Source organism: Athene cunicularia (genome assembly GCF_003259725.1).
Source record: "Athene cunicularia isolate RWA chromosome 6 unlocalized genomic scaffold, athCun1 chr6_part1, whole genome shotgun sequence".
Taxonomy (NCBI): domain Eukaryota; kingdom Metazoa; phylum Chordata; class Aves; order Strigiformes; family Strigidae; genus Athene; species Athene cunicularia.
Window position 1 is genome coordinate 4518183 of NW_020799105.1, and position 23001 is coordinate 4541183.

General features: G+C 41.3%; 2 protein-coding genes across 3 annotated transcripts in view; both read right to left on the reverse strand.

Moving 5' to 3' along the window:
* Positions 1-4869, reverse strand: part of TM9SF3 (transmembrane 9 superfamily member 3) — a 53022-nt gene extending 48153 nt beyond the window's left edge. The window contains exons 1-2 of the mRNA XM_026851469.1: positions 4782-4869; positions 3961-3992 (exon numbers count right to left, since the gene is read on the reverse strand). Of these exons, the coding sequence (XP_026707270.1) occupies positions 3961-3992; positions 4782-4854 (105 nt within the window). The 5' untranslated portion in view covers positions 4855-4869. The remainder of the gene's footprint in view (positions 1-3960; positions 3993-4781) is intronic.
* Positions 4870-7631: 2762 nt separating this feature from the next.
* The window catches only part of PIK3AP1 (phosphoinositide-3-kinase adaptor protein 1), a 48306-nt gene continuing 32936 nt past the window's right edge, over positions 7632-23001 (reverse strand). The window contains exons 9-17 of one of the 2 annotated variants that reach the window (XM_026850961.1): positions 17138-17233; positions 15528-15707; positions 14663-14725; positions 13494-13699; positions 12186-12258; positions 11691-11846; positions 9915-9985; positions 9621-9730; positions 7632-8567 (exon numbers count right to left, since the gene is read on the reverse strand). In XM_026850961.1, the coding sequence (XP_026706762.1) occupies positions 8513-8567; positions 9621-9730; positions 9915-9985; positions 11691-11846; positions 12186-12258; positions 13494-13699; positions 14663-14725; positions 15528-15707; positions 17138-17233 (1010 nt within the window). In that variant the 3' untranslated portion in view covers positions 7632-8512. The remainder of the gene's footprint in view (positions 8568-9620; positions 9731-9914; positions 9986-11690; positions 11847-12185; positions 12259-13493; positions 13700-14662; positions 14726-15527; positions 15708-17137; positions 17234-23001) is intronic. The other variant, XM_026850962.1, reaches the window with a different exon arrangement.

Sequence of the window (23001 nt, forward strand, 5' to 3'; positions counted from 1 at the left end):
CTGAGCAGTTTGATCTGGCCAAGCATGGATTTACTCCGTAACAATACAATTACTGAAAACTCAGGTGTGTGCAGCAATTTTAAGGCTTAACACAAAGACAATCTCTATATGTCTGTACAGTTAAAAAACTATTCAAGCATAGCAATGCTGAGACTATCTTCAACGCAGTACATATATACTTCTTTCCTGTTATGCAATAGGGCACTCATGATGTGAAAAGCAATTTAATGTTCTCTTTACACACCCGCAGAAATTAACATGGTAGCCCTAGAAATAAACTATTTATTCTGCAAAACAATTAAAGCTAGATTAAGTCAGCATATTAAAAGTTGCAGAAAAGGATATGAGACTAGCAAGTTGTTGATATTCTTTAAACCACGAAAGCACCTTGCAAAAAGCGACAGAGGCACAGAGAGGGTTACAACTACCAAATCTTATGTGATGAATCAGCAAAATAAATTCAAATCAAGATAGTTTCTTTCAGAACATATGCAATGTTACTCCTTTTCTCACGCTGAAGTTTGGAGTATGGCTTTCCACAATGGAGTTCCTAGAACACCAGCTCATATTTCAGGGGAAAAAGGACCAACATTTGTTGCTGGCAAAGCAAAGCTGCAGAAGCAGGACAGGAAATGAGAGGCAGCAAGTAAGACTCAACCGACAAGTAACAGCCCAGCCTTTTATCCCCAGTATCTTACAGATACTCTATCAAGCACTGTGATAATACTCAATGTTTGCAGCTAACATCCATAGTCTATTAAACTGCAATTTCAGCTTCATGCTCTCCCTCAGATAAAGCAGGTTATTTCTAGTAACATCTCTTCATTTCTTTCTGAATTGTAGGCCTCACCAAAGCGTGACTAGAACTGTACAGACTGCACAGGCAGTCCTTTTACTGTGACACTTGCAAGATGCAAAAGTTTGCTCAGGCACACCACGTCCTGCTTCTGTGACATTTATTTCACCTCTTCAAAATGGAATCCTGAGAACTTCAAAAAGGAATCCAGCTGCCCGTCCACACACAACTTCGTATGCAAAGAGGTATTTTGCATGCACTGAAATGTCTTCTACAGTGTTTCTCTAACTGACAATTTACAGATATTATACAAATATAATAATTTTATGTATTAATTTTAAACAAGCTTTAGAGGCTCAAAGCTTTAGCATACTTTATCAATTTTCAAGTCAAACAAAAATTATTTTCTCAATCATTATAAATTAGGAATTTTTCTTCACAGTATAGACTGGGTTTTGTTTATTTTTCAATGTTTGCCGTGTATTTTCATGCTTACAGAGCACTGATAATTAAATTGAAGCAACATTAAAATTAAAATGCTACCTGCTCTTTAGACCATTTCCCACAACAAAACCCCCAGGTTTCAGAATTTTTTAATGGTTTGACTATTTTATCATCAGCTCCAAGCCTAGCAACAGAATATGTGAAGGCAAAGGCCAGGCAGAAGCCCACCAACCTTGCTTCTGAAGAATCAGCAGATACTGTAGTAAGGCCACCAATATCTCATTTATACTAACACTTCCATAAGTAAAAGGCCAACTGTCAAAAAAATGGTCCAATTATCGGAATACGGGCAAAAAGCAGGTCCATGACACACTCTGAAGCATGAAAATAAATTAAAGCATCAGCAGACAAGTTTTCAGTTAGCTTCCAATAAATTGTTCCATTGAGGTCTGAAGTTACACTGCTGCACTGTCTTCTGATAATAGATTTCAAATGCCATGTCAAATCCTAATTTCTCTTCACTTACTATTGATTTTAAATAGCCAAGTCTTTATCTTATAATTGTATTTACAGTACTCTTCCCCTAAAGAAATGCAGACACTGTTTTTAAAGACTAATTCAAATGTAAGATACAGGATTTAGCTGTTGATCCAATTAAGTTATTCATACCTAGTATCTCCAGAAACACTAGTACTTATAGTCCTAGAGCTTCATGCAGAGCCCTCTCACAATTACCTTCTGTATTTGCTTAAGCAGTCCTACAGTTATAAAATAAAGGACACATACAAAAAAATAACAGCCAATTTATATTAATACAAAAAAAATACATATTATAGCACACGTGTATTGTGCTATCATATACTGTTATGTATTACAGCAACAGTAAAGGAACTTAAAAATTAACCCACTAACACAGAGCATTAAATACTTAAGTCAGTACTTCTAAATGTTCAGCATGCTCAATACAGATAAGGCCCTGTACAGAGGCAGTTACAAGTAAACTGTGGCAAGATGTAACAACACACCAGTGCATAATGGTGTCCTACCAATAAGACTGAAGTCTTAAAGTTAGTGAAAATTTACATTTTGAAGTTACCAAGTCTTGAATTGGTATATTACTATTTCCCCTCCACTTCCCCCAAAAGCAAGCAAACCCTCCAAAATGTAATAAAACACTTTGGTTATAGAAAAGATTAACTGTCTGCGTTCATATTCAAACTGAAATTCATTAAAATGCAGTATTTAAGGGACATGTCCTTCAGATTCTTAATCTCAAAATTAGTGTACTACTACAAAACCCTGTCCATGTTTCATTCATGCTATTAATGTTTCCACTCCAACCTCCTGTCCAATATTAAAGTATCAAAATATCTAAGCAAGGACACAGCCTTCCAAAAAAAGGTAACTGTCTTCCTACATCTATTCCTAACCAATCACATGACGATACTAAACTGGACATCATGTGAACGAGAATACCAAAACAAGCGACAGAGTTATAATCTTCAAGAGCTGAGTAATTTAGATGAAACAACAAGCCTTCAGAAAGACTCTGTGATTTCCATTGGGAATTGTTTAAGTAATCATTCAGAAGACGTAAAACCCATCAGAATACACTCTGGAAGGGAGAGCTCAAAAATAAATAAATTCAATGACAGCTTTATGAAATCCTCTTTTCCCCAGAAGACTACCAATATTAAACGATAAAGTAGAAATCCCTCAAGTCAAACAGCCTTTAAAATAAACACAGTGCTATGCTGAAAGCCATCTCACCTCAGCAGAAATGTGATCCTAGAACACAGGTTCAGCAACAAAACTGGGACATAAGCTAGCTCAAAGAATATCTGCTCCTTGAAAGTATTCAATATTAGCTTTTCTGTTGTTAACTGCAGCACTGCTAAATCCCACTACCTTTTAAAAATAAAGACAATCCTAAACAGTTTTCAAGTCTGACAAATGCATGGAATTAGGCAACTAATTAACTATTGCTTATACAGAAACTATCAATGCTATTTATCTGTTTTATTAAAAACACTTATTAAGCTTACAATGCTACACCTAAAGAAAGCAATGTTAAGAAACTGAGCCAGGCTACTCAAGAGAACAAAAGTTCTGACAGACAGACACTGTGTTTAATCACAGCCACACTCTAAGCCACACCACTTGTGAGGAAACAGGGATGGTTTTCAGCAAAGTCTCGTTCCAAAATCACATCTCAGCTCATCGCACAGACTTCCACCCCCCCACACCCAAAGCCACGGGAAACAACACTCCGACGCAAAATCAGAAACTGATGGTACTTACTTCCTAGAGATTCTTTTCGGTACTTACTTCCTAGAGATTCTTTTCGGGTCATACTGCCAGCACTTCAGAAAAACTATTATCATACCAATAGGTGAGCGCTTAAGTCAGGGGTGTTTTATGCACCCGTTTTTCTTAGGCGTCCGTGCTACTGTCCCAAATCCGACAGCCCCCTGTGCCGCTGTCGGGCCTCAGCCCAGAGCCGCGCTGTGACTCCCTCTCACAGAAGCGAGCTCTCAGGCGCAGCGGCTCGGGCTGTTGTTCGGGAGCAAAGGCAAACACCACCCCAGAAGAAAAGACAATTCCCGCAGAGGGCAAGTTAAACAGCAAGGCAGCCTTCTTTAAACAAAGCACGCATACCTGCCGAGGCCTTTATCTACTACAGGAAAAGGTGGGACGCACGGTAGTTAGCTCAGCGCTACCGCACCCGGCCGCACGGCTGCCACGCTAACGGCTAGCACAAGGATGTCCAAACCGGATCAGAAAACGTCGGCAGCCCGCACCCGAGCGTCCCGCTCACACCAAATTAAAGAAAGCAGGACCTGATCCCGTATAAACTCGGCCCGCTAACCCTAACCCGAGCAGCGGAAAGAAGGAAGCCCCAGGGGGCGGGAGCCACCCGCTTGCCGCCAGGGCGGCCATCGCCCGCCGCGCCCTTGTCAAAACCCATCCAAAAGCCCTTTCATGTTAAAAAAAAAAAAAAAAACCACAAAAAACCATAAAAAACCTGGACAGCTTTGATAACACCATATGTTTCTTTCTAGTTGTTGCATCTCAGTCCAAAACAGAGTAGCTTATCCTTGGGAGACAGAGAGGGAAGGCTTCAGCATCTTCAGTTTATTCAGTACTTAAGTCTCTCAATCAACAACAGGGCCAGCCAGAGCCATCTGCTGCAGTGGGTTTTGTGAGGAATGCTGTACAAAGAGCAAACACTTTCCCTGGGCCAGCCAGCTGCCACCTGTGCTTGGTGGATTGGTTGATGCCCCTACAGGTGGCCATGCCATTTACTTTTTACAAGCAATTTTATCATGCACTTAGTCCTTGAGCTCTAATGTTCATCAGAAACACACTTCATTCCCACTGTACCCCACAAGCATATTCTTAAGTAACAAACAATCTGGTTGCATGCAGTTTTATTCTCCAGTCTCTTCTCACCTTCAGTTTTAGTACATTTCTCATCTTGGGTGAAAGCAATACACACCACATGCTCACCAGCACAAATGGAGTCTACAGATTCAAGGACTCCATACACTGAGCCATAAGGGGCTTAAAGCAATTAAGTGAAACCAATGTGGAACCCCCATTTTTGTGGCCATGAAGGTGCATCCCTACTGGCTTGCAAGACACTTGAAAGTCATGCCTGCATGCCAATTGCTCACCTACATTTAACAGTAAAGCCATTTTGGTGCTGTTCCTTTTCTCCTTGATAGGGTGACAGTTTTGCTGTGATTGCTGGTCAGTGAGATCCCTACCTAATCCAGGAGAACTTACAAAAAGAAAGATAAGAATTCCTGAGACTACAGTTGCATCTTCAAATTTCCCCCCTTACACAGTACAGAAGGGGCCTGAACAATCCGCATTTATTTCTCAGCTCCACCTATCCCAGCTCTCCTCCAAACCAGAGCCCCACTAGCATTGTTTTTGTATGACAGGTCAGGTCAGACTAAAGAAGTATCTAAACTGCCAACAGGAGAGGGACTGAAGGGCTACTTATGAGCTACTTGTCAACAGTTCAGATATAAATCATCCAACTGCAGTACTAGCAATAAAAATCCCAGTTTGCAGCCATGTTATTAGGATTGTGCAAAGGTAAATGCACAGATACAGTGCAGATAAAGTCCTCCCACAGAAGACATTTGGCTATTGCATGCAAGGAGTGAAGAATTAAAAATTAGCTAGGGAAGATGGATCCCTGAGCTGCTTCAGTCCAACAGCTGTGAAAGGAAATCTGCATGACACACTTTCATATTTTGCTCTTCCCTTCCTGCCTTGTTAAAGTTTTCCCCACATCCTACATTTCTACCTTATGTTATGCCTGGCAGATGTGGAAGCAGATAAATCCCTCTTACCACATCACAGCTCCAAGCTGTGGAGCACAGCTGCCGCCAGCACTAAGGAGATGGGGAACTTTTAAGCAAAACCAGGGAGCTGTGTGCAAACCAAAGCATGTGTAACAGCTGAAGACAAGCTGTTGAATTTCCCCTTTTACTTCTTTTATCCCTGTTTCCTTCACTGATCCATGCTACCATTTTCCTCATTTCAGCACCAACATTCCCTTCCCTGCTTTCAATTTGACCAATAGTGCTGGGAACTTTGTTCTGTTCCAAGAGCAGCACAGGACGGCAGCTCCCACCTCACCGTTCCCCTGGCTACTGTGAACAAAGAGCAAAGTGTCAGTGAGAGCCTTTAGTGCCAAAGTTTTTGGGAAAGGCACTGAAACCCTTTAAAAAAGAAGAAAAAAAAAAGATTAAAAAAGCTCACCTCTGTAGCTATAGGCCTACAGCACACACCTGCATCCCTCTATCATCAAAAGGAGAGGCTATGTAAACTGCATGTGGAGTCATACCATATGAGTTTAATGAGCTGATGATATTTAGCTTATGCCTATATGCCTGAGAGCATCAGGGGCTTCTCCACCTTCATTCAGTTCTGGCTGAGTCACAGTTTGTCTGTCATTCCTGCACCTCCACACATTGGCTTTGCCACCCTGAAAGGGAAAGGAGCTACAGCTCTATCACCTTACACCTAACTCTTACAGATTAAGGGAAGAGTACCGGAACAGAAGCTTTACTTGTCCTACCTGTTCCTGAGGGATCACCAGGTACAGATGTATATGTATCTCCCTCAGGGCTGCAAGAGGGCTAGAAAACCAAGTACGTGACGATGCTGAATTCTCTACTCTGAATGTTACCTTGCAGAATTCCCATCTGCATCACTCATGGACAACCAGATCCCTACATTTGTCCCCCAAGGGCCAGGATATGCACAGAAGATTGCAAGACCTAAAAGAATCATAGAGTTGTTTGGGTTGGAAGGGACCTTAAAGATCATCTAGTTTCAACCCCTCTGCAGTGGGCAGGGACACGGTCCACTAGACCAGGTTGCTCAAAGCCCCATCCAGCCCGGCCTTGAACACTGCCAGGGAGGGGGCAGCCACAACTGCTCTGGGCAACCTGTTCCAGCGTCTCACCACCCTCACTGTAAAGAATTTCTTCCTTCTATCCAATCTACCCCCTTTCAGTTTAAAATCATTACCCCTAGTCCTATCACTACACCCCCTGATAGAGTGTCCCTCTCTTATCTTTCCTGTAGCCCTCTTCAAGCACTTGCAATAAGAATTGTCTCCCTGGAGCCTTCTCCAGGCTGAACAACCCCAAGTCGCTCAGCCTGTCCTCATAGGGGAGCTGGCTCCAGCCCCCTGATCATCTTCATGGCCCTCCTATTGTCCTGCTTCAACAGGTCTCTGTCCTTCTTATGTTGGGGACCCCAGATCTGGACACAGTACTGCAGGGAGGAGTCTCATGACAGCAGAGTGGAGGGGGAGAATCCCCTCCCTCGACCTGCTGGCCACACTTCTCTTGATGCAGCCCAGGATACAGTTGGCTTTCTGCGCTGTGAGCGCACATTGCTGGCTCATAGTCAGTTTTCCATCCACTAATAACCCCAAGTCCTCCACAGGGCTGCTCTTAATCCACTCATCACCCAGCCTGTGTTTGTGCTTGGTGTTGCCCTGTCCCATGTGCAGGACCCTTGAATTTGGCCTTGCTGAATTTCATGAGGTTTACATGGGCCCACCTCTCAAGCATGTCCAGGTCCCTCTGGATGGCATCACTTTCATCATTCAAGTCTGCTTTACATGCTTTCTACATTTGGTACACAGAGAGCCAAACCAGGAAGCTCTCCTTAAGTTTTTAAGCCCTCAGGCAGAAAAAAGGCTGGATACAGCTGCTGCAGATTCACACTGCTAGAAAGGAAGAATAGAGCAACAAGAGTCCAGCCCCCAGGCTGCCTGTTTCCACTGCAGCAGGCCAACTACACAGCTGGTATTTGTGAGGTGTGTGCATTTATAATTGGAGACTCATTATACTGTTGCAGAGCATGAAGTGAAACACCTTTATATTGCTTCTATAGTGAATACATGTAAGAGATACAGAACACAGCATTGCAGCCAATTCCTTCCTCTAATTTGAGAGGCCAGTCGTGTCATTTCAAGTAACAACATGCCCACCTGCTCCCCAGAAGTGGTTTAAGTACAGTTGTTTTGTGATACAGCAGGTCCCTTACCAGCTGGAATTTTCATGGTAAATGCAGCACACAACACCTTGTTAATGTCTGTCCTCTTCAGGGAGTGAAGGGGAAAGGGAAAGCCATTTTCAAGGCTGTATGCAAAATACATTCTTGAATAAAGACAAGTTCTCATCCTCCCATTGTTTAATGATTGCTGGAGGGAGATGCTACTGACCTGAAAGGTCAATATGTCCATACCCAAAATGTTATACCAAACAGCAGTACCTTCACCTGCTCCTGCTGTAATGAGTGTTCTTCAAACAACTTATTTTCTTTAGTTTTTGAAGCATGTTTTCCAGTCAAGCCCTTGTAGGTTGGTTATATTGAGTGTTTTGGTAACAATGCTTATCAGGATTTAGTTTCTAAAAGGACACGTGTTCTTTCTTGGTCAAAAGGAAACTTCATGTTGGCGCAGGGCTGCTAAGACACACATCAGTGTTCTCCTTCCTAACTGTGATACTTTTTCTTGAATTCTCAAAGCACCAAAATTCTTCCAAGCAAAAAAGTTACGCAAGGCCAATAAATGAAAAAATGAAAGTCATGGGAAAAGTCACCAGAGCTTTAGGGAGAAGGAAGGGAAAGAAAACATTTGTCTCCCACTTATAAATAATTTAAGACAACCCCAAAATATCTGTACAAACACACATGCAAACAGAAAAATCTCATATTCCACAGATGTTGAGAAATTCAGCGACCTCTTGGGGGCACAGGTGGAGGATAAAAGCTTTCACAGCTTACAGGCCTATAAAAAGAGAATACATATGCATTAAAAATAGTAGAGTTCTGGAACACCACATTGCATGCAATAACATCATATCTAAGAATTCTATGTACAAACAATAGTCATACAAGAAGAAAAACATGTTATCAGTGATTCAGCAACAGAGCAGATGCCAAGGTGCCAGAGCCCTGTTCCTGTCCAAGTTATTTCTTCTGCTCTTCGGCTGCAATAATTCTATTACTGGAAGAAGATGTGATACTTGAAGTAAAACTTTGATTGTTTAGTAGCTTTCTCCTGAAAATAAGATGAAGAGCAATAGGAAGACATCAAAAGATCCAAAATCTTTTTTTCAACTACAGGTACATTCTATCTATATTCTTGCCAGAGCCAAGACAACATACAGAACTTACTGCACCCACAATTAATATTTTAGGAGTTGAATAATTTTGTTAGCATCTGTACTTAGATAAGCTCCTAGGGCCTGGACTTCATAGACTGGTTGGACTCATGGAATATTCACAAGTTACTTAAGATTGTGGTGGTCTTATCAAATCAAAGCAAAACCCCTCAACACCTTTGATAAAAACAGTGCAGTTCTTACTTTGAGGCCAATAATACATGTAAACAAGTGTGCTTTGGAGAGATCTAAAATTTGTAACAAGAAAAAAAAAGTCCAAAGGGATACCAAAAGGGAATTCCCTCGGCACTACACTTTGTATTTTCCAAGATCTTCTCAGGAGGATCGGGTACTAAATCTCCACCAGTGACAGGATGTTACGCCACCTGGGTCAGTCTTATTGTGGCAAGTGTTGTGTGTTTCAGTGGCGCTGCCCCTTGCAGTGTGTGAACCACAGTAACAGCTTTGCAATAGGCATGTTACCGACTAGGAAAACAATTCCACCAAGTATTACAGGTGAGAAACAAGCATCTTAACAATTCCTAACAGTGTCTGTTTATAGATAATAGTCTGGTAGATTTTGTTGAAAGGCACATTGGCTTCCTGCCTTGCTTTCTGCCCAAGGCTTCTGTGTTGTATCACTGAAAGCGCATGTTTGAGCTGCATTTTAGTCTTACCTGCTTGCACCTCGAGGAGGCACTCTGGGAGGCCTTTCTGGAAAAGGCAGCCTCTCTGCTTGGTGGGCAACTGGGCTGCGGCTTCTAGTTGTTTCTGGGACTTCATTGTCCTACAAAATGAAGAAAAGAGGTTACAGACCAGAATTTGGTTCTTGTTACCTTCAACAACAGAAGTGGCTACATTTTGCCATTTCTGCAAATGCAGCGCATCCCCGAGCTCATTTTCTTTTGCATGAAAAGAAGACCGTATACTTAAGAACAGCGGACCAGTATATAGCAGAGGTGAGAGCTTACCTCACTGTCACCTTCCATCCCACTGCTGACACTCAAAATGCTCCGAGTGCTGGAGCGGTTACTTGCACTACCTGGAGTAAGCAAGAGAAAACAAACTAATTACTAAATCGTGGTGATTTAACTGCAATTCACTAACTCAGGTCTCCTAACCTCATGCTTACCTCTTTCACACATCATTTAAGGTTTATTTAGATTAATTTATTTCCCCTGTTATTTTTCACATGTTCAGGATCCAAACAATGGCATTTCATAAAACACAGACCACAGGGCCAAACCATCCAGTTTTGCTTTCTTTCTAGCAGACTTCTACCCAGTCTAGGTCTAGGCTTCTGGTTAAATACTCACAACCATAATCTAATTGAAAGGATCCAGTGCCAATATCAGCTGTCAAGTCAGGTAAATATTTTCACAAGTGTTACACACCCAACATCCATATTTAAATTATCAGTCCCTATGTCCTTAACAACTGCATGGAGGTAGATGGCTCTGAGCACTGTCACACATTCATTCCTGGAGTAACTGACTGCTTAAGAGGTTATTCACCACATCTTCTCACAACAATCCTTACTCATCACAGGAATGCTTCCTAGGCTATTTCACAGCTAAAAATGACACGTTTGTTCAAACAACCTTCAGCAACCATTTATGCAAACCCATTTAACTTTCATGGACTCAAGAGTTGGGAATGTTTTTGCAATCAGTCATGCCATCTCTGAAGATGACAGCAACTTACAAACTTATCCTACGCTGCTATGGCTGGTTTCAGTTATAAATAAATAACATTCTGTAGGGCTATGCAATACTGGAACACTAATGTTCAGAAACCTATACACTGAAATGGAGGCTAGAGAGGTTTTGTCAATAAGATGCAGTCCCTCCCTAGCCTTGGTGAGGTAACATTCATTATCAGGTGGTACATACAGCAGCATTTAAGAGTGCTAAATAGCATATTAGGGTCCATTCTCACAATCATGCCATGTGAAAGAGAGCCAATCTGCACACAGTGAACTCTGCAGGCTCGTTAACATTGCTCTCATAACTTCTTATATGCAAGTTATGGGCTCAGTGAGCTGCCTCTGGCTGTGTACCAGCTATATCTTGCCAAAAGCCACAAAGGTAGTAACCTCACTGGGACTCAGTTTTCCTTTCAGAAGACCAAAATGATCTTAACGGTTTCTAAAAGAATTGCTCAGTCTGCAGTAACAGCAAGAACGCAGAGATTTAATCTGCACAAATTAAACCTAATAAAGACCAATGATAGTAAAAATGTGCAGACTGTCCAAATCACTCAAGAAGTCCCACAGTTAATAATGAAAAATGCTGTCTTATCTACTGCAGTTGATACTGTAGATATGTAGAGATGGATCCCAGCCTGCAATATAACTGTGCCCTTTAGACCAGAAGAGCATGCAGCCTGCTGAGAGTCACAGCAAGGGAGCATCCTTTTTTCTATGAGAGCAGCTGACATCTACTTTTAAAGAACTGAATATGGGTGATATGCCCTCCCTGAGAAGGCTCAAGGGAATCTTTCAGCTTTCAGGTTCTCCTTCGGCAGAGATGCAAACACAAGATGCCCAAACCACCTGATGTACCTGGAACTGCTTTTACAGTTTTGAGAACAGGCAGCCTGAGGCATGCAGGGTTTGGGGTGGTGGTATCAGTACTGGGATTCAGGAACAGAAGTACTGCCCCCTGAGCTGACTTCAGAGTCATGCTGGACAAATTGTTTTCCATCCAGCTTTCCTATAGAGACGGTGACACTCAGGGTTTGCTTACTTGTTGTGCTGGATGTGCTTTCTGTTTTCCAGTCTCCTCGCTTTAACTCCCTTTTTGGTGGGAAAACGTTTTTCCTGGGGGTATATTCATATATTCCACATTCTGGTTTCCCCAAAGTATTATGAGGATGTCGAATGGGTACGGTAATTTCCAAATCTGGAAGGGAAAACAAACAGCTCAGAAGGGTCTATGCCATAAAGTATAGCCTCTGAGAGACAGCTTTGCACCCAAGAACAAAGTTAAACACAATCACATAAGGGCAATCATAACTGTACATGAATAAATCAAGATTCACTCCACAGATGTGGGCATACTTTCCTTGGTCTGGGAAATTGAGGAATAAAGCAACTTCCCTATGTTTTACCCAACAGGCACACAGATGTGAATATTAAAATATTACATAACTACAATACGCAGAGACATTTCTGCCAGAAGAGCCTATTAATATTGTTAGCTGCTTCATTGACAGAGAATGTCAGAATCGGAGACTGTTACCTGCACTTTTGTCTTTCTTTTGCTTCTCCATTTGTCTCCTGGTTATGCTGTCTCGTAGCCGTTTCAGATTTTCCTAGAAATGTCACAAGTTATTCTTTTGTCAGGGTTTTGGACGGAGGAGGATGAGCAGCTTTCTGACAATACCAATATATTTCAGCTCACTTTGCAACTAAACTGTAACAAAGCCTACTACTAGCTGAAGTCCAAACCATGTCAACAGGTTTTAATCTATTCCCTTCAGAAATCCGTGTGTGACTTTCAGAAGACAAGTTTTTTCAGATGTTCATAGTGTATGTTAAGGTCAAATTCACAGACTCACTGGCTGTTGCAGATAAGCAGCACATTTGGTTTAGAACTCCCTCTATTTTCTGTTCCCACTGTGACACTGGCATGGAAACAAGATCCGTGATCAAGTAACTGCACAGTCCTTTCTGTACTAATGAACAGGTAATTCTGACTGTAAGGACAGAGGAGGATGCCATGCATCCCAGACTTTGAGGAACAATTCAACAAGAATTCAGGATACCCCCACTGAAGCAAGAGGGTACACCTGGAAATGTAACTGGGAGCAAAGTCTCCATTGAGACTTGGTTTTGTTCTGACAGCTCCCAAAACAGCATCACGCACTGGAGACCAGCACCTCAAGGGTGAAAGCAGACTGCCACAGCATGAACAAAAGGTTTCAAAAGAAGCAGGCAGTGGTTTTAAAGAGAGCACCCCACTCTAACTTGAGAATGGACTATGACTGCTAGTTCCACCAGTCATTATGTTGCTGCTGCCAACTAAAGACTCCCTCAAATCAGCTAAGCCACCCAAACACTGTGCTTTCACTAATGACTGTTGCTAGACCTTGCCCAGCTGCAAAGGACAGATAGTCCTGGAGCCATCAAACACTCAGGGTGGGATCACACCATCTACAGGATAGGACTTTAAAGCCAATACACCATCTGTGACACTAAGTCTTCACTGGTCTGAAATGAATGAGAACTGACAAGCTAAATATTCATCACAGAAGTCCCCTGTCAGCAGGTACGTGCTAGGTGACCTCTAGAAAGGTAATTTAGCCAACTGTATTCGGCCCAATTCCAGTGTACAGATCTCCAAAAACTAACAATACCACTGCCAGATAAACAGATCTGTAAAATAGCTATCTGCTTGCTGCTGCACAGGAACAGCACCTCGGCTAGCTGGGGAGCTGTTAGCAGTCTTCCTGCTCCAACTAGGAAAGAAGTGTACCCACACTGAAAAGCTTGTGATATATACCTAGAGAGACAGCTGTATTTCTTAAGAAGTGGAATAAGCCTGTACCTGCTGGAACCGGAATGATTCTGATCTCTTTTTCTGGTTCAGTTGCCATTCCTTAAAATGAAGTACAGCTTCATCAACAGTGAGTATGCCCATTTTCACTTGCTCCTGTAATGTAATCAGCTGCCGCTGACCTGGGGTTTTCATTCCAGCAAATGGATCATATATGCTTGATTGAGATGGGTCCCTTACAGGTCTGATTATTGTCTCTGAAGAGAGAGCAACACCAAAAATATTACTGAAACTGTGGCATCTGCCCTCATCACTGAAAACAAAGAAACTCAAGCACCCCTGATAAAGCAGAGATTAAAAAAAAAAAAAATATCAGTATTAAAGACTGAATGTTTCCCTAAGCAGAAGAGTGTTTTGTCCTTATGCCATCCTGCTATTTGTCAGGGCTAAAAGTGCCGTTGAGAGGTAGCCTTGTGTGCAGGGATAATCTCTGTTCTTAAAACTGTTATTTAAGTGACCAGTACAAAATGTACTCCTTAAAGTGCTCTGCTTCCTCACTGCAAAAATCTCTCTCCTTAGCAATCCACAAAATAGAGCTTTCACCTTGGCAGTCACAAAGCTAGATTCTTCCTAGGTAATCAGTGCAGTGTAACTCCAGAAACAGAAAGGTGAAAACTCATCCGACTGTTCTACTGATGTAACTACTCTTTTCAACTCATTTACAACAAAGAGGAGTTCCTGACACATGAGATCAAAGCTCAGATGTGGTTCCTGGTACTCTTACAGTGAACAGGATAAGAAGTGAAGGAATAAGGGCACAGTTTTGGAAGTGTGCAGATCTATGGCAAGCAGTTCACTATAGGTTAAATCCCAGGAAATAATGATCAACAGGCAGTGGCTATGTATAGAAGATCAAAAGTGGGACATCAACTCCATGAAATAATATGGGTAACAACATGAAAAAGGACTTCAATGATCATCATGAACCTGATGGAGGATAAACTCCAAGACAGGGGCTATGTACAGTATGTGACAAAAGGGTACCCCCTCCACACTCTGCTGTTATAAAAGGTCAGAAAGGTTGGGCCACTCATATAGGACTATTATCCTCAGAGCCTTGCAAAACAGACTACTCTGTCACATTTCACACAAATGAAGCTACCTCAACAGTTTTTCTTTTGGATTACAGGGAAGATCTTCAGGGTGAGCTTCTGACTTACCTTTCTTAACCTTTCCTCTAGGGACATAGAGATTCTCAGGTCTTTGAGCTTTCTGGGCAAAAACTGTAAAACAAACACTCATAAGATACTAAAAATGCATCTCATGAAGACAGAAATAGCAATGATGAATATGGGAAGCATACACAATTCTGCACTGCATTATAGCTTCTGTTACCCTACTAAGTCCACTGAAGAAAACAAGATATGGAGTTGTACAGTAGATCCTCTTCTATTGACCTCGAAGAATTTAGCTCAGCCACATCTAAGAGAAATCTGGACATGCTTTCTCCACAGCCCTGTCATGGGGGGAAGGAGGAGTCACTGATATTACTCTCCTACATGTTACTGTAGTTCTTGTTAGAATGTTTGTGAAATATGATCAAGAGTTTGCTAGCAGTTTTGGAAATAAGAGACACAATTTTCTTCAATTTTAATTAAACCCCACCTCAAAGGGAGGTAGTGAGGTATAGAATCATGTCCTATGCAAATGCTACTGAATCAATTATATCATTACAGAACTGTAATGTGTCAATTTACTAGCTTGATTGTGTCCTTATAATATCAGGATCTTTCCTAGTTGAAATTGTTTATACCATTTGGGGGTGATCTGTCATCCTACTGCTTTCATTAACAGCAAGCTCAGGCCAAGAGGTCATGATACAATATCCCCACATTTTCAGGGTAGGTGGAAAATGAAGAACAGATCTGAAATTGGATCCCAAAGGTAATTCAGCTTCAGAGCCAAGTAATCCAGGGGTCTCAAAAATGTGTAGATATTCTTGGCATTTATTCAGCAGCTGGAGCCCATATCAAGGCCATTCTACAGTTGACTAGTCTACAGTTTAGGTCCTGGTACCCAACTCACTTTTGGAGATGTATAACTCATTGTCCGGCTGTGGAGAGCTGGATTCTGGTCTTGGAACAGGAACTGGAGGTCTGCTAGCCATTTCCTGTGGAAAAGTATCTTGTTCCACTGAGTAGTATACATCTTCACCATACTGCTGGCAAACTCCTTCTTCTGAGTCTGGCGCATCCATGCTGCCACCTGCAACAGAGTAGAGCTTGTAAGAAAAACAACCTGCCACTTCACCAAACACTGGATCCCTCCAGATGCACTATGTACCACATTCTTACCAAGATAGCCATTTCACAGTTTTACAGTGACTTAAAGTGCCAAAGCCCTTCAAGACAGGACTTGATAAAGTCATTAACATCTAGTAGCATGTAAGTGTTTGCCACTGAGCTAGTACCATCTGTTTTGGTGAAGAAACTGTAGTGGAAATTATCGTAACTGGTTTTAAAACTCAAGTTTATTCAATTAATTCAAGTTAATTAACACATTATAACAGTTAACAAATCAAACAGAGCACTGGTTTCCAAAAGCTACTTGTGGTGGTCTACAAAGTACTACAGATAATTATTCCTCTGTCTGAAATAAGCAATCACCATCAACTGACAATATGATTTCAGACAACGCGTCTCAGAGAACTGGGTACATGTCTACATAAGGAGGCCAGCTACCATTATACTAAATCATCTCCATTCTATTCTCACTCCTAACATGACTGCAAAATCACCAAATGCTGTCATACCTGATTTAAAAGATAGTTTCCCTCTGTCTGCATCCTAGCAAAAAGAATTAAGAGCTCCTAGACTAACTCCCTATTTGGTTACCAAATCACAAGTGAATACCCTAACCACTGGACTGACTTTGCTTTAGTGATGTTGTAACACCTGGTTGAGTCAATGCAATGGGACTGCCATAGCACCTGCATGGCAGGAAGAACAGAACAAGATGTTAAGAACCCCAGACTTAATCTTGCTCTGACTCCAGGTGGGTCACCCACGAAAAGTGAGCCTGTATCCCATGGAACCTGGTAAGTCAGGAAAAGGCTTGGACAAACCAATCATGCTCAGTGGGGATAGCACAAAGTTAAGGTCTGGCTCTGGTCAGAGAAGGCAGAGGGAGCACTGAAGAGGAAGAGCATAGGTCAGGTTTGGGAACCAGCAGTTCTTTTCCTCTTTCCAGGCTGCTGTTTTCAATGGATGGACTTTTGAATAAAGCATCTACATTAAAATTCATCAATAGTTTGTGCTGCTTTACTTTATGCTCAGCCTCTGCCCATGAGGGGAGCCTGCACCCACATCAGGACAACAGAATTAATTTCCATCACTAAGATAAGGACTGAAGACAGCCATTCCTGAATAGATACCAGCTGTGTGCTTGCATTCACTGGTAGGCAGGGACTGGAACTAGTAAACTCTCCTCCTCTTTCATAAGAAACTAACTGCATATGTGAAATCACCTCACAAGCTGCCTTTTCTATTGTGCCTTGTTTGTACCCACTAAAACAAAACTGTGCATGTCAAAAAGTGTGGACTATCCTATCCTTAACAGATCAAGAAGAAATCTTCCATTCCATTTAATTGCTTTATCTGTGCTACGGCCATCCCTCTTCTCTAAACAGGTCTCACCTTCTAAAAACTTGCGGAGCATTGAGTCTTTTGTAGTTAGAGAAACTTCATCTGTGGCAACTGGAGTGTCTGGTTTGGACTGAAGCATCTCTACATCTGAAAAAAATCAGAAAGATGAACCTGTTGATTAGGCCTTTAAACATGTGGAACAAGGTAGTAGAATGTAATAAAATTATGTGGTATTTCTGACTGGACCTTTCATTTATAGTGAAAATCAAAGAGGAAGGCAGGCAACTGACAAGACATTTGACTCAAAGAAGACTCCTAAGTTGCTATGTTACACTCTGCACAAATTTTTACCAGCTACCTGATAGTTATGCTTGAAGGTGACTAACTGCTTATTCAGAAGTTCTGACAAGGCTTCAAGCAGGCACTGAGGATTAACTATTATATTAGTGAGTATGTGGGCCAGGTGAAGGTTTTAGCCTCTGCATAGTGCTCCTGAGATGCCAAACTGAGTGGAAACTCTCTGACTTGGCAAAACAAGATATTAAGGACAATTTGCCCACAACACAGAAGATAGTGTTTGTTTAGATAAAAGTCAAAACAGCTGTCTGAGTTATTAGTTGGACTGGAAGATGTTTAGAGAGTCAGATGACCATTTAGTATTGAGAAAGGAGTTACAGTAAACAGTAAGATACTTTAAATTGGTATTTTGACAGGAAGAATTCTGATTTTTAAAAAGGGTCAACCTCATTGTAAACCTAAAACTAATCCTAAAACTAAAATAAAATGTTAGGTGTGATATAAATGAATTGTTGAGGCTTATTGATACAGGTGAGTTGTTGAAGCATATTGTGAAATATCTTTTACTATGTAAACTTGATGGTTTGGGTTGCATGAGAGAATATTAAATATTTATCTATAAATGTATTTTTAATATATGCTGACCTTTCTTATTTTCTCCCTGCAAAGCTGAGGAGATCATGAGAAAGGGCTAAGAATATGCTAGCAAGATTTTGCTTTGCTAGAATGTTGTGGGCGTCTTTTAAACAACAGTTGTCAAAGCACTCACTGACAGTCCTGTGACTGCACCCAACCTAGCTTTAACCTCACAGGGATACCTCCAGCATAGCCACAATAATACTGCATGCTGTGTGGACTAACTACACAGCAGCAGCTTCTCAAGAGCTCTGCAGTCCATGCCAAGTTGCATGCTGCTGGAGCTAATGTGCTCACCACCAACCTAATATAATGTTCACTTAAGTATTGCTGCACTACATGAAAGCATAGATTTGACATCTGAGCATCCTAAAGGCTCATCACTACAGACCTGTATTTTTCTGTAGAGCAATTTTTCCACCTTGCAGCCACCTTGATTATTTTAAATTTAGCTTTTGGAAATTAACCTGTAACAAATACAGGCCCAGAGGAAAACCATTACATTATGGATTTGGAGGTAGAACAGAATGTGACAGGTGTGCAAAGTTCCTTTCATTCTCTGTGGAGGAAACAGAATCTTCCTAGTTTTGGTTGTGCTCTGCAGGATTACTAAACTAGCAGTGCAACAGGTTACTGCAGAGTTTGTTTTCTATCACATAGTCAATGTAGTTAAATTCATCAACTAATTAGTTCTCTTTAGAAGACACGATTGCCACCTCACTACCCTCTTGCACATGGGCCTGTCTTGCATATAGATGAGACTTAAAATCTCACATACCAAAATTGCAGAGAGTTTAACTGGAAAAAGTTCAAGGCTTCAGAAGGGAGCTCAACCAATCCGTGAACAGACAGACATACAGAAGACAAGTTATGACCTACAGACCCTTCACAACAGCACCCTTTAGGAAGTAATAACATCCTTCCCCCTTTGTAAATATTTGCAAACACTAGATGCCAGGTATTCCTACACATGGATCACAGAATGGGTTGGGTTGGAAGGGATAAAGATCACCTAGTTCCAACCCCCCTGCCATGAGCAGGGACACCTTCCACTGGATAAGGTTGCTAAAAGCCTCATCCAACCTGGCCTATGCAAGACAAAGGCTTCAATGTGTTGGCACAAATCACAACTCAGAACTTTATAAGCAGTCATATTTTTGTGCACAATTCTCTCAGTTTGCTCAAGGACTACAAAGAGGCTGCTGTTTCTTGCATTAACTAAGGAAAAAACAAAAAACAATGAGGACAGTGTTGAAAACTTGGTTTCAAGATAATAAAAATGGTGGAGTACGGGGAGGATATGCAAAATGATGGAATAAGGGCATTGCAACTTATTTATATATGAACTAACATCTACTCTTTAGGTGTTGGAGGTCTGCAAACTACAGAACAATAGATTTTAGTCAGCTGAAGCTCTCTAGGATAAAGGATTAAATCTCTACATGAAACTCACACTGTCTAGGAACTGAGTGTCCACACAGTTCATAGAAATGGAAACAGTGCTAAGAGTACAGACTTGTTTCACCAGCCTTTGGCCCCTGCCACTGACTGACTTTGGACAGATGAAATACATCGTAACTTTCCCCAAGTAAAACAGGTAACAACACACACACAAACAAACCAGTCAGTTTAATCTTCACACATATCAGACGGGTTTTCAGCACTTTCAAGAATCCTTGCTCTCAGAGCCTCTCCTGCACACAGCTCCAGCCTACTCAAAATACTCTTTTTTGCAAAAATCTGCAGGAGGTGCTGGTGAAAGGAAAACAGAAAAAGCAAAGCACTTTATAAGATGCTGTAATCCATACTATCAGATTGATATGATGGAAATAACTCTACCTTTTCGTTATTCAGCTGCTGTTACAGTGTGTGACGCAGCTAAATGACACTTACCTGCAACCAGCACCAATCTGAAGCATATTCTGGAAAATTATGTTTGACTTTACAGGTATTTGAAAAGTGTAGTAAGAGGGAAGTGCTCTTCTGAAGTGGGAACAATTACATTAATGATAAGAAATTAAATAAGGCAATTCAATCTCATTATTAAAAGACAGCAAACAAGGTAACAGCAGGAGCTAGTAAGTTCCCACTGATTTAGTTAGGAGTACTTGATCATATACATTGCTCAGGACTTTAAGACCTACCTCAGAAAGAACACTCTCCACCAGCAGAAAGGGAGGCAGTGTTCTGTAGATGAATAAGACCTTTTCCTTTTTTTTTTTTTTTTTTTCTTCTTTTCTTTCCATCACTTATCTCAAAACCTAAAGGGGCAACTAACAACACAGGTGTGTGCAACTCTCACACAGCATCAGTTTAAGCAAAACTGTGCCCTTGCACAGCTTCTGCACTGTCTCTGTAAATGTTTCCCCAGGATCAAACACAGAGAGAAAAAAAACAACACAGAAAAATGCATTGAAAAGTCACAAGTGGGATGAAGAATACAAGAACAGAACACTCCAGTATTCAAGTATTTGCTACTAGTTTTAACTCATTATAATGGCTCCAGTCCTGCATTGCCTTATTCTCAAACCAGTTCCTGCCAGACAAATTGACCCTGTGGTATCTAACCTCCCTTTGATCAGTCTCTGAAAAACTGTGATGGGAGCACATCTTGATCACAATAAATGGGCATGCTGCCACAGTATGGCTACACTTAAAATAGCCCAGGTATTGTCTACTCCACAGCCGTTACTACTCACATGAGGGCTACTCTGACCTAGAGAAAATACCTCAGTAGACGTTGATTATGATTTCCTAGGGAGTTCTTCATCTTCACAAACCTTTAAGTCAGTACAAAAGCTTGAAGCCTTTATTTGTGATGGCAGTTATAAATCAGTCAGCACTCCCACTAATTTCAGTGAGGGTTTGCCTGTGTGCTGGTATTCTAAATAATATTGAAACACCTTCACTTTGAGAGAATCTATTTCAGTGTCAAGCATTTGTGCCAATTTAACCTTACCCATTATGATACATGTAGATTTTAAGCACTGCTCAAGACAAGCTGTAAATACACTTCAGGCAAAGACTAACAGACTACATAAGAAAAATAGAGACTTTCAGTAAAAGACTCCCAAGTGAAATGTAATGGAGATCTGTGTGCAGGAGCAATACAGTAGGAAAACTCCAGAGTGCAGGAAGCACACCCTTATTTCTCGCTATTACAGATAAGCCATATACAACATCTCACCAATGAGGAAAACATTTTAAAATGTAGTCATTCAGCTCTGCTTTTCAGTGAAGGAATCCTAAGTACCTACTTTAGGGACATCTTGGATTTTGATATTTCTAGTCCTACTAGCCCTGCAGAGCCTGCAGCACATATGCAAACCCAGAGAAATTTCTGGTGCTGATCCCAAAGACCTATGCCACCCTGCTAATGTAGCTGTGCTTACATAATCTTCCCCTAAAGGCCTGCTGGGCCTTTGCAACTGAGGAGGCTTAAGGAAAGCAGCCTGATATAGGCATTAAATGTGCAACTTTTATCATCCCATGGCAACCTATCCTAGCTCTTCATCTCCATGCCTGTCAGCCAGGCAGGTTCTGTTTCATGTATTCATCCAAAACACCAGCCAAAGTCCCTCCTGAGATCTGTCAGAGTAAGTGAGGGCAGGAAAACCTGTGTGCTTGAACTGTTCCACTTAAAGTGGCTTGTTTGACAGAAACAGGCAAGTGAACACACACACAAGCAACTGAGACAGCAGACTGAGGGAGGTGGTGATCTTCAGCAGGGAAAAAGTAAAAAGTCCCTTAAAACAGTTCTACCACCAACAGTCTGCAAGGCTGGCAAATAGTTTTCTTGACAAGAAACAATTCTGATCTAAATCTGAATGAATCTAAGAATATTTTCAGAGAGGCTTTTCAGAGTCTGGTTCAAAAGTAGTAAATTACAGGGAGCTTAATTTGCACCCATGAAAGAAAGGAATATCCCCCTGCATAGTTTCTGGGAGATCTGGACATTTCAGAGGTGGAAGACGACAAGTTGGACTTATCTTTTTTTCCCCCCACCACACAGTCAATCAACTCCATTCAGATGTGCACTGACTGCAGCTAGAAACTCTCACCCCATTACTGCGAACAACAGCAGCTTTGCTCCTTAGGAGTGAACCGGCCTTACTACTTATCTCCACCTGAAGGCAGAAAAATTCTGGGTTTAGTAGCAAAACTATTGCTACAGCAGCCAAACAAAACTTCAGAGAGAAGGCTTTATGATTTCAGGCAAAGAACCAACAATGTCTTCTGGACTCCATAATCAACAAAAATGTGTTTTATCATGTGTTTTAATCTAAAAGAGGAGAAAACTAACCCAGGACAGATATGGTCTATAAGCAAAAGTGTTTTAGTAAGAAAACTTTTCTCCTGAGGCAGCACACTCAAAAGCTGCAGAAACACTAGAAGTCCTTATGCAGGTACTTAAACTGTAATAAGCTAGATTCTCTGCTCATCATGGGAATCATAAAATATATCAGTGGGATGAAATCAGACAAAATAGGCAGATAAGCAAGTACAGCAAATTTACAATTGCTTAACATAGGTACTTAACTTGATTATTTGCAATCGGCCTCACTGAATATTAATGGCAGGGTGAAAAGTTAAACATCTGCATATTTATCAGAATTAGCTCTATATTTTTAGCAATAAACAAAGTGGATTAGAACAATGATTTTTTTAATTATAATCTCTTCAGTACACATTTCTAGATGTTCGCTTTCTTTGGTTATCGAGCTATTGAGGTAGAAGCTCAGCTCTTGTTTTTCATTTTCCCAGTTGTTAGTAAAATCACATCTTACACAGCATTCTTTTCCAACAGTGTCTGTAAGTCAGTGTTCCTACCTCCCTGGCTCTCAGGAGGGAGAAGCAGGACATGGTAGAAAATTTGGTCTCTTCCAGATGCTAATTAACTTGCTCAGGGTTCAGGGAGTCCTCAATGCACTGAGGAAACAGCTCTTGATCTTGTACACTGGCAATCAAAGAAAGATTTAGAG